The sequence below is a fragment of the Cnephaeus nilssonii genome (assembly GCF_951640355.1).
Source record: "Cnephaeus nilssonii genome assembly, chromosome: 8".
NCBI lineage: Eukaryota > Metazoa > Chordata > Mammalia > Chiroptera > Vespertilionidae > Cnephaeus > Cnephaeus nilssonii.
The window spans coordinates 24,082,362-24,094,577 of record NC_137079.1 but is presented as its reverse complement, the minus strand read 5'-3'; the positions used below and the strand labels follow the sequence as shown (position 1 = coordinate 24,094,577).

Sequence of the window (12,216 nt, the reverse complement as noted above, 5' to 3'; positions counted from 1 at the left end):
AGCCAGTTGGAGAAAGATAAATATCACATGATGTCACTCATTTGTGGAATATAATGAACAACATAAACTGATGAACAAAAATAGATCCAGAAACAGAGAAGTCTCAAACAGACTGTCAAACCTCAGAGGGAAGGCAGGGGAGCATGGGTGGGGGGGGTGGGTAAGAACTCAACCAAAGGACTTGTATGCATGCATATAAGCCTAACCAATGGACACTGACACTAGGGAGGTGAGGGCATTGCTGGGGGGTGGGAGTGGTAGGGTAGAGGACAATGGGGGGAAAAGGGAGGCATATGTAAAACTTTGATTTTTTTAATACTTTTAATCAATCAAGAATATTAAAAAAAATTAAAGTTGATTACAAGGAAAATCCACCATGAAAAAAACACTAAATGTTGGATTGGGATGGGTCATTATTTGTTATATAAAACCTGTGTCATTTGAACAATTCTTCCAATTCACCCACAGTTCTCTTAATGGGCTTGGGGAGCCATGTAAGTAACCCACCACTGTGAACAATCTAACACCCTCTACAGTGGCCTTTTTCAGCTCAACTTTTGAGGCTCAGGGTAACAGGTATTTCTGCATTGTTTTCTTCACACCAAAGGCTTACTGCCCTAGATGACTTACCCCTGGCCAGAATTTTCTTTTTCTCCCAAAATTATATCTTTTGTGGTTCTGTCACCTAATTCTCCTGGGGCCTGAGAGATTTAAAAATATATGGTATTAACTTTCCTATTCTTGCCTCCATTTGGCAGGCTTTGAACTGAGTTTACCATGAAACCCAAATGAATAAAGAAAGTGATCAGAAGTTTGGGACATTTTATGACAGAAATTTGACGATCTTACAACAACAATGAAGTCACTGGGGTTCCCAGAACCCTGAGGGTGCAAGTTCCTTGATGGAAACATCAGCAACTGCAGTGACCTACTGTGGTTAGGAATGCTCTTGGAGGAGATTTTGAGAAAGTAGTGGGATCAAGAGGTTGTTTTTTGTTTTTTGTTTTTTTTGTTTTTTTTTTTTCGGGGGGGGGGGGTTCTTTCTCTTTCGTTTTGTTTCCTATGTGGCTGCAATGATCTCTAGAATAAAGGCATTTATTTTGTGTACTTATATATACTTGTTCATCTTGCTTGTTAATCCCTCATATTTTATAACTCACAGTGCTTTCCCATCACATTTTATTACCAGGGTAGGACTATAATGAAGGTAGGCAGGTGTTTATGTTTCTGTTTATGGATGAGGAAACCTAGTATACTGCACTTGGTGACATTGATCTCAATGCTCAAGAATATTACAAGCAGCTACTGCTAAGTTTGACCATGTAGGGGTTATCAGCAATCCTATCTAATAAAGGAGTGATATGCAAATTAACCATCACTCTGCCACGCCCACCAGCCAATCAAGAGCTATATGCAAATTAACCCAACCGAGATGGCGGTTAACTTGCATATCCAGGTGCAGAGCGAAGACAGAAGACAGTGGAGAAGGAAGCCAAGCACTGCAGAAGGGAGCAAAGCTGCAGCGAAGTAAGCAAGAGGGGCGGCGGAGAAAAGAAGGAAGCAGGCGGGGCGGGGGACAAGGGAGTGAGTGAGGCAGCAGAGATGGGAGGGAGGGAGCGAGGCAGCAGAGACGGGAGGCAGCGAGGCAGCAGAGACGGGTGGGAGCGAGGCAGAGGAGACGGGAGGCAGCGGAGACGGGAGGGAGGGAGCGAGGCAGCGGAGATGGGTGGGAGCTAGGCAGAGGAAACAGGTGGGAGGGAGCGAGGGAGCAAGGCAGCGGAGACGGGTGGGAGCAAGGCAGCGGAGATGGGTGAGAGCGAGGCAGAGGAGACGGGTGGGAGCGAGGCAGAGGAGATGGGTGGGAGCGAGGCAGAGGAGATGGGTGAGAGCGAGGCAGAGGAGACGGGAGGGAGGGAGTGAGGCAGAGGAGACAGGTGGGAGCGAGGCAGAGGAGATGGGTGGGAGCGAGGCAGAGAAGACGGGAGGGAGCGAGGCAGCGGAGACAGGTGGGAGCGAGGCAGCAGAGTCGGGTGGGAGTGAGGCAGAGGAGACGGGTGGGAGCGAGGCAGCAGAGACGGGTGGGAGCTAGGCAGCGGAGATGGGTGGGAGCTAGGCAGTGGAGATGGGTGGGAGCTAGGCAGAGGAAACAGGTGGGAGGGAGGCAGAGGAGATGGGTGGAAACGAGGCAGAGGAGACGGGAGGGAGGGAGTGAGGCAGAGGAGACAGGTGAGAGTGAGGCAGAGGAGACGGGTGGGAGCGAGGCAGAGGAGACAGGTGGGAGCGAGGCAGAGGAGACGGGTGGGAGCAAGGCAGCGGAGATGGGTGGGAGCGAGGCTGAGGAAACAGGTGGGAGCTTTGCTCAGGCTGCAGGAAGCCCTATTCTTGCAGGAATATTCCTGCAATGGGCCACTAGTTCCTATATAATAAAAGGCGGTGGAACAATGAATCGCTATGACACGCACTGACCACCAGGGGCAGACACTCAATGGAGGAGCTGCCCCCTGGTGGTCAATGTGCTCTATAGGGGGGAGCACCTCTCAGCCAGAAGCTGGGCTCACGGCTGGCTGGTGGGGAGCCGGCCTAAGCCAGCAGTCAGACATCCCCCAAGGGCTCCAGGACTGTGAGAGGGCACAGTATGGAGGTTCCACAAAAACTTAAAAATAGGAATAAATAGATCCAGCAATCCCACTTCTGGGTCTATATTCAAAGGAATTGAAATCAGGATCTCAAATAAATATCTGCACTCCCACATTCATGCAGCCTTATCACAATATCTAAGATATGCAAACAACATAAGTGTCCATCAACAGATAAATGTAAAAGGAAAGGTGTGTGTATATGTGAATGTAGGAATATTATTCAGCCATGAAAAGAAGGAATTCTTGCCATTTGACATAACCTAGATGAATCTTGAAGGCATTGTCCTAAGTGAAATAAGTCAAAGAAAGACAAATATATAACATCACTTATATGTGGAATCTAAAATCAAAACAAACAAACAAACAAAAAAACAACTCATGGAAACAGAGAGTAGTGTAGTAATTATCAGAGATATTGGGTAGTGGAAATAGGGATATATGGCCAAAGGGTAAAAATTTCCAGTTATAGTATTTACAAGTTCTGGGGATATAATGCACAGCATAGTGGTTATAGCTAAGAAAACTGTATTATATACTTGAAAGTTGCTAAGAGAGTATACCAAAGTTCTCACCACAAAAAAAGAAATGGAAATTATGTGACAAGATGGAGGTGTTAACTAACACTATGGTGGTAATCATTTAGCAATGTGTAAATATATCAAATCAACATGTTCTAAATCTTAAATTTATATAGTGTTATATGTCAATTATATCTCAATAATGTTGAGGAGGAAAAGATATTCCAGAGGGAGAAAGACACCAGCAACACTACAGTGCAGGAAGTCCTAGATTCCCCTCTCCTCTCACAAATCCTATTGATTCAGCATTAATTCAGGATAAGTTCCCTTTGTGATGAATCCTAAACTAAGTAAAAGGTCTGTAGAATGAGGTTTTTATTGGCTGTTGCCTGTAAATCATATATGGTTTTTATGCTGGAAAGCTAATGCCTCCTTTAGATATACATGAAACCCTCCTTAAGATGATTCTAGTCACTAGTGTCCATGATAGGCTTCCATGGATGATCTAGTCAAAGAATTATAGTTAATTTGGATTTAAAAACAGTAATTATTTTCAACAGCTGCCTATGGCCTCCAAGGTCTCTACATGAAGCTACATAAATGGAATTGTTTTCCAAAATTAACTACAAAAGTTGACTGATAGTCAAACTTATCTTGTTCTAGACACATCAACACAAGTGATCACTTGGATTGGACAGACCTTAATTTGAAATCAAGATTTATTACAGGTTATACTTTCCTCCAAAAAGACAGCTATACTATTTTAGGAGATGATTATTATACTTATTTTCACATATAGTTTCCCACAGAGGGCTTTAAAATCACTGTTAATACTAACAAAACAGTAAATAAATTACCTGGGGAACATCTAGCTGACATCCCACTATCTAACATTAAAAATATCTGGCCAGCACTGAGATTTATTTTCTTGCTTTCATTTGAGGAAATATTGAATCTGAAGTACACATTTCTATTTTTCCTGATTTTCATGGTAATTTGTTTTTATCTCAGTTATGTTTTAAATATTGCTGTAATGTAGCCTGTCTTGACAGGTGGCACAACTACAATTCTATAGAAAAGAACAAAAGTATAATAATTACCAAAACCTCTGTGTCCTCTCCTTTTAAATTCCTGGCATTCCTATTGATCTGGACACTACTTAGAATTTTCTCTTCTGACATGGCAAAGGAAGACCTAGAGGGAGGACTAAGAAATAAAAAATTTCTCTCTCGCTCAAAGAATCTAAACTACATATGTGTAGGAAAATGCATAGTATTTCAATGAAGCTAATAAGCTACACATTTATAGGAAACTACAAACTTGGACTAAACTAGCTGAAGCCCTCACTCTTCAGGAAGCCCCTCTGAACAGAGCCAGTCTTAAAATCCACACAACTAGTGATTAGCCCTGCTTTGTTCTAGTAAAATCCTTTGTTTCATGTAAGTCTAATCTAACCCCCACCACCTCAGATTCTATATACCATCCTGAGAAGCTTCATTTCTACTTGAGAGTTCTTTTATGTGCAAACAAGAATTTATAATAATAAAAGTGTAATATGCAAATCAACCGAATGACTGAACAGCAGAACGACTGTCCAGACGACCTTCCGGACGAAGCCTGGGCTGTGAGGGCCGAGGCAGCTGGGGCTGCGAGGGCCTATTCTTGCACAAATTTTGTGCATTGGGTCTGTAGTTGCAAATAAATGCACAGGGTTTTGTGTTTGTTTTAAAGAATCAAGACACTTTTATTTCCTTTAACAATAATATACGCTAGACAAGATTTCACTTATTAACAAATTACATCTATATTTTTGTTCTATAGAATTGAATAGAGCTTGGAACTAAGAAGAAAATATGTCATTACCTCCTCCAATTAAGTTTTTACACTGTTTATCAAACATCCGACATTGCCCTTTATAACAGAAGGATTCATTTGCATTACAATATTCCCCATCGCGTTTAAAAGTGTCAGGCACACAATGTGGGTCAACCCCATTGCAATACTCAACAAAATCACAATCTTCATCATATTTTTTCCTACAAATTACACCAGGTGGTTTTAACTAGAAGGAAAAAGAAACATAAGAAAAGATTACATATCAGTGATACTCAAGTTTTCTTTCTCTTCAGACTTTGAATTTCCATCCATTTTTTCCTAAGTTGCTAACTAAGATCAATGAGGAAATTTTTCTTGATAACTATTTAAACACTGCATAACAACTTAGGTGATTTAATTTATCATGCATAAATGAGTGGGTAATATTTCTGAGAGATGTGATAAACTCAAAGATAATCAGGTTACCATTATTGTTAAAAAGAAAGTAAATCTAAGGAATTAATATAAAAATTACTTTCAATCCATTATGGCTATGCTCAGATATGTAGCCTTTGGTTTCTCCATATGCCAGATATCAGCAACCATTTACAAAACAAAACATACAAACCATAAACATGTAGAACAAAGTTTGTAGATTTAAAAAAAAGAAAATTTAAGGATACATAGGAATTTTATTTCACAAACCACATTGCAAACAACTGTTTTAACAAATAACTTCTTCAATTATATATCTCTGATCTCTTCAGTGCTTAGATTATTTTTATTTTTTCAATAATGTTTTGTTAAGTGTTATGTGATAGATCCTCCCTTCCCCTAACTGGTGGACGGAGTATGATGTAACCTGCACCTGTGGCCTGGACATTCCTGAGTACCTAACCAGGCACCTTATATAGACTATACATTGAACCACCAATCAGCACCTGCCAAATACCCTAAGCCCTTGATTCCTAAGTACCTAAGTGCCTAATCATGTGCCTTATATGAATTGGTGAATCAGCCAAGTACTCTAAGCCCCATCCCTTCCCATTCCTCCCCTCAAAAGGCGTGTTCACCTCTACACGTGCTGCTCTTCTCCCCTTGCGAGACAGCCTGGAAGGGTCCTTCTCCTCTAATAAAGCCTGTAGTCCTGGTTTTCGGCCTCTGTCTGATCTTTCATTTGGTGCCAAAACCTGGCATTTCATGTATTAATTGTATTCCTAAGTATTTTATGCTATTGTGAATAGCATTCATTTTCTAACTTCATTTTCAGATTGTTCATAGCTATTGAAGCTATTGTATACAATTGGTTTTTGTATAGTAATTGTGTCACCTGTGACTTTGATAAACTCATTTGTTTCCAAAGCAACTTTAAAAAATCAGGGAAACAAAATGGCAAACCTTGAAGTAGGCTAGCTAAAAAAAAAAAAAAAGACAGGACTCAATTAAAGAGTAGACAATAAAACTGATACCATAGAAATACCAAGGAACATAGAAAGCTACTGTGAATAATTATATGTTAAAATTGTGTAAACTACAAGAAATAGATGCTTAGAAACAGACAACCTACCAAGAATTAATCATGAAGAAATAGAAAGCTTGAAGAAAATAATCACAACTAAAGAGATTGAATTTGTTATCAAACCTCTTAACAAAGAAAAGCCCAGGACCAGTTGGTTTCAGAGGCAAAATTTATGGAATATTTAAAGAATAATGCTAATACTTCTCAAACTCTTTCAGTGCTTTTTTTTTAAAATCCCAAACTCATTTTACAAGGCCAGCATTATCAAGATACCAAAGACAGATAAGGACACAACAAGAAATGAAACTTACAGGCTAATATCCTAATGAATATAAATATAAAACTGTTCAACAAAACGCTAACACACCAAGTTCAACCACACATTAAAGGCTCATAAACTATGATCAAGTGGGACTTATCCCTAGCATGCATGGACGATGCAACACATGGAAATTAGAAAACATGATGAAAGGAGTTTTTAGGGGTAAAATAGGCAGGTTTAGGGAAGTCTAGAAATAAAAGGAGTCCATGGAGGAGGGCTGCAAAGCTGGAAGGCTAGGAGCTGCCAAAGGGCATACATTCACAGAACAAGGGGAGAGGAAGACTCTCATTCACAGAAGATAAGGGGAAAGGCACAGGAAATAGAAAAACAAAAGGGAGAAAGAGGAAAAGAGATTTTCACAGGGAACAGAGAATTCTACCACAGGAGGGGGAGAACAAAAAGGGGACCCCACATGGTGTTTGAGTCTTGAAGCTGCTATAGTGACCAATCAGAAGGGATATCAGGACACAAAGAACTGCAACCTTTATAAATCTTAGAAAGAGGGTCTCTCCCCCTCCCCACCTAGGAGTCTGTGTTTATTTCCCAATAATTTTCCACCTTTTCCTAAACCAACTTTTGTCCGTGGCTTCATTCTTCGAATCCACCTGTACAAGGACCCAGGAAGGAAGCCACCTTTGCATCTTACTCAGAGGAAAACCACGTGTTTTAGTTTAATTTCCGCATTTCAATGATACACCCCATTAATAGAATTAAGGATGATAATTATATTATCCTTTGAAGAGATACAAAACGAACAACAAAATGCAACACCCTTTCATGGTGTTCTCAACAATTTGGGTATAGAAAAAAAAAAACATTTCTCAACATAATAAAGACCATATATGACAAGCCTTAGCTCACATCATATTCAACAGGGAAAAGCTTAAAGGATGTCCTTTTAAGATCATGAACAAGACAAAGGCATCCTCTTTCTCCATTCCTATTCAACAAAGTACTGGAAGCTCTAGCTAGAACACTAAAAGGGGGTGGGGGGGGGGATAAATAAAAGGAACCGAAATCATAAAGGAAGCAGAAAATTGTGTCTGTTTGCAGATGACATGATCTTATATACAAAAAAATCCTGAAGAAGCCACCAAACAAGAGAACTGAGAAATAAAGTCAGCAAAGCCATAGGTTATGGAATCAAAGTACAAAAATATTTTTATTTCTATACATTTACAACAAAATGTATGAAGAAGAAAATTTTTAAAACCTATTTACAATAGTACAAAAAGAACAGAATACTTAGTAATAAATTTAACAAAGGAGGTGAAAATCTTGTCCACAGAAAACTATAAGACATTGATGAAAAAATTTGAGAGAGACACAAGTAAATGGAAAGATATTCTGTGTTCACAGATAAGAAGAACTAATATTGTTGCAATATCCTACTATAAAAGAAACCTCAAAATTTAAAAATAAAACTACCATTAATCCAGGAATCCAATTTAGGACTATGTATCTGAAGAATATAAAATCAGTATCTTGAAGAGATATGTGTACCTCCATGTTCATTGCATGCAGCATTATACACAACAGACATGGAAATAACTTAAGTGTTCATCAATGGATGAATGCATATTTTAAATGTAGTGTATATACACAATGGAATAATATTCGACCATAAAAAAAAGAAGGAAATTCTGCCAGATTAAACTTGAGGATATCATTCTAAATGAAATAAGTCAAACAAGAAATATATGTGTATATATATATATATTCACCAAAACAGAAAATAGAATGGTAGTTGCCAGATGCTACAAAGTGGGGGAAATTGGAAGATATTGGTCAAGAGTTCAAATTTTCAACTCTAAAATGAATAAGTCTGGGGATTTAATGCACAGAATGGTGACTATAATTAACAATAATGTATTATATATTTGAAAGTTGCTAAAATAGTAACTATTAAATATTCATGCTATATGAAGTGATAGATGTGTCAACTAATCTTACATGGTAAAAATTTTGCAATATGTAGTTATACTAAATAATTATGCTGTAAACCTTAAATTTATATTATGTTATGTGTCATTTATATCTCAATAAAGCTGGGGGAAATTATTTTTAAAAGATAAAAGTATACTCTTTCTCCAATCTTACAGATGTTTACACCTTGTTCAGGAGTTTGTTTCCTTTTTCTTTAGGATTCCAGTGAATTGTGCCACCATGGGACAACTGCTCAGGAATTCTTTAAATGCTTTCAATAAAAAAAAGAGGAATTGAATGATTGCAACAACAACGGAATGAATTGCAAAGGAACAGAGGACTTCACCAGAAGGCAGTGAAGAGAATTTAGCTAACAAAAGGAACTAATCAAACTTTCTGACCCCATAGGTAGGGGTGATGTATGTCAATCATTAAGAAATCTCAATGGGTACAAGAAAGATTTGTAATGAGGTATAGAAATGGGAAGTCAACTTAGTAGAGAAGGAGCATCAGGTATTATGTACATGAGAGATGATAGATTGCTGAAAAGACTGAAGTGGGAGAGTGGGTCCAATGTTACTAGGATATAATAAAATGAGAAGGGTGAAATATTTTTTCCATCTTCTTTAAACAAGAATTTCAAGTACTTAATGCTAAGCTACTATAAAATACATATTGCCTCTTACCTTGCAGTCTTGTGTGCAGCATTCCCCGGAACCGCAGGCTGTCTTACCTTTCAATCGACATGCTGTAGAATCACAGCATTTTTTATGTGTACATTCCTGTAAATAAATGCTATTACTCAATCATGTATAATTAGGTACCATCAAATAAAACTGCAACTCAGGATTTCTTTACAAAGTAGGAGGCTTTTCTTAACTCACAGTTTTAGTACTCCCATTCTTTATATGAATTTATAGGAATCAACATCTCATTCACTAGTTTGTAAACAAAATGCGTTGTTTCACTACGCTCCATGCAATCTGAACAACATTAACATACTGTGGAGCCAAAACCTTAGAGGAAGTAATTATTAGATACCTTGTTAACTACCATTCTCTTCAAAAATTTTCTTATATTCTTGCTTTGATAATAACTTGTACGAGCCAGATATGTTCACATAGAGAACTTCTCTGATGTGAAGCTGTCAAAAGCAACGTTCTCCCTGAAATGGCAAAATCCCCAGACCTATCCTAAAAAAAGGTGGTCCAAGAAGCCAAACACAACTATTTAGACCTCTGATGTCACTGGGATGCTGGCCCTATCGTTACTTATCCTATATAATAAAGAGGTAATATGCAAATTAACCCTCATGCCCTCACAAGATGGCTGCCTACAACTAGGCCCGCAGGGGGGTTAATGAGGGACAACCAAGCAACTGAACGAGCAGATTGTGTGGGGCAACCAGGCCAGCACTTGGGTTAGTGAAGGACGAACAAGACTGAACAAGCAGGCTGCATGGGGCGACCAGGCTGGCAGGTGGGTTAGTGAGGGACGATCAAACGACTGAACAGCAGGCTGCATGGGGCAACCAGGCTGGCAGGTGGGTTAGTGAGGGACGAACAAACGACTGAACAAGCAGGCTGCATGGGGCGACCAGGCTGGCAGGTGGGTTAGTGAGGGACGAACAAACGACTGAACAAGCAGGCTGCATGGGGCAACCAGGCCAGTGGGGGGACCGTGAGGGGTGACCATGTCGGCATTGGGGCAGTTGGGGGCAACCAGGCCGGCAGAGGGGGAAGTTAGGGGCGATCAGGCCAGCAGGCAGAGGCAGTGAGGGGCGATCAGGCCAGTGGAGGGGGGGTGGCAGTTAGGGGTGACCAAGCAGACAGGCAGGTGAGCGATTAGGAGCCAGCGATCCAGGATTGTGAGAGGAATCTCCGACTGCCGGTTTAGGCCCGAACCCGCTGCTGGTTTAGGCCCAATTCCTAGGATCAGGCCTAAACTGGCAGTCGGACATCCCCCGCGGAGTCCCGGATTGGAGAGGGTGCAGGTTAGACTAAGGGGACCCTGCTCTGTGTACAGATTTCATGCACCAGGCCTCCTGTATTTTATAAAATTCAGTGCCTTCAGTCAGCTTGTCTAGTCTTCAGTAGCAAGTTTGTTTTAAATTATGTAGTCTACCAATATCAGATGTTTCTCTCCTAGTATTGCCTTTTTTATTATTGATAATTTCTTATTAGTATTTTCTTTTCTTTTTTTGTGCTGCAGCTTTGTTTCATTTTTTATTTTTTTTATTTTCTTTATTGATTAAGTTATAACATATGTGTCCTTATTCCCCCTTGGCCCTCCCACCTCCTCACTCCCCCACCCCTGCTCATGACTTCACCCCCCTGGTATCTATGTCCATTGGTTATGCTTATATGCATCCATATAAGTCCTTTGGTTGATCTCTCTCCATTACCCCCACCCTCCCCTACCTTCCCTCTGAGGTTTGATGGTCTGATTGATGCTTCTCTGTCTCTGTATCTGTTTTTATTCATCAGTTTATGTTGTTCATTATATTCCACAAATGAGTGATATCATGTGATATTTATCTTTCTCTGACTGACTTATTTTGCTTAGCATAATGCTCTCCAGGTCCATCCATACTGTTGCAAATGGTAAGAATTCCTTCTTTTTTACTGCAGCATAGTATTTCATTGTGGGGATGTATCACAGTTTTTTAATCCACTCATCTGCTGATGGGCACTTAGGCTGTTTCCAAATCTTAGCTATTGTAAATTGTGCTGCTATGAACATAGGAGTGCATATATCCTTTCTGATTGGTATTTCTAGTTAGTTTCTTGGGATATATTCCTAGAAGTGGGATCACTGGGTCAAATGGGAATTCCAATTTTAGTTTTTTGAGGAAACTACATATGAACAACTTGACCATAGGCTGTAGTGCTATATTTTTTAAAAGTTATTTTACATTGACTCGTATTCAAACGTTAAATATTATTTTGTTAGCTTTTTAAAATACTGTTTCTTTTAATCAAATATGTGGCTGTTCTTTGATTTTTTAAATCTACTTTGTAAGGGCAAACCTTCTTAAGAAAAATAGAATATTCTGGCTATTTTGAAATGGCTCCTTTTAACCTACCTTCTTCAAGAAGAATAAGAAGATTTATGTATAATTGGCATTATTTTTTCCTTATATGTTTGATAAAATCACTAGTGAAGAGACATAGATTTGGAGTTTCTCTGTGAAAAATAGTTTAATTACAAATTTAATTTATTAATGAAATATTAAACTATTCAAATTTTATCTTCTTATGTCAGTTGTGATAATTTGTGTTAGTTTTATCTAAATTGTCAAATTAATTTATATAAAGTTTTTAATAATCCATATTTTTACATCTATAGGGTATGTGCTAATATGCCTGCTTCCATTCCTGATATTAGTCATTAGTTTTTTCTCTCATTTTTCCTCCATGAGTACAATAAGAGGTATATCAAATCAAATATATTGCTTTTTTTTGGAAAGCATCAGCT

The 12,216-nt window shown here is 39.1% G+C and overlaps 1 protein-coding gene across 1 annotated transcript in view; it reads right to left on the bottom strand.

Moving 5' to 3' along the window:
• LOC307104490 (disintegrin and metalloproteinase domain-containing protein 5-like) overlaps nt 1-12,216 on the bottom strand; it is a gene marked incomplete at both ends in the record, with an annotated part of 107,084 nt that overhangs the window by 40,511 nt on the left and 54,357 nt on the right. Inside the window, one exon of the mRNA XM_079779376.1 lies at nt 5,021-5,219. Within this exon, the coding sequence (XP_079635502.1) occupies nt 5,021-5,219 (199 nt within the window). The remainder of the gene's footprint in view (nt 1-5,020; nt 5,220-12,216) is intronic.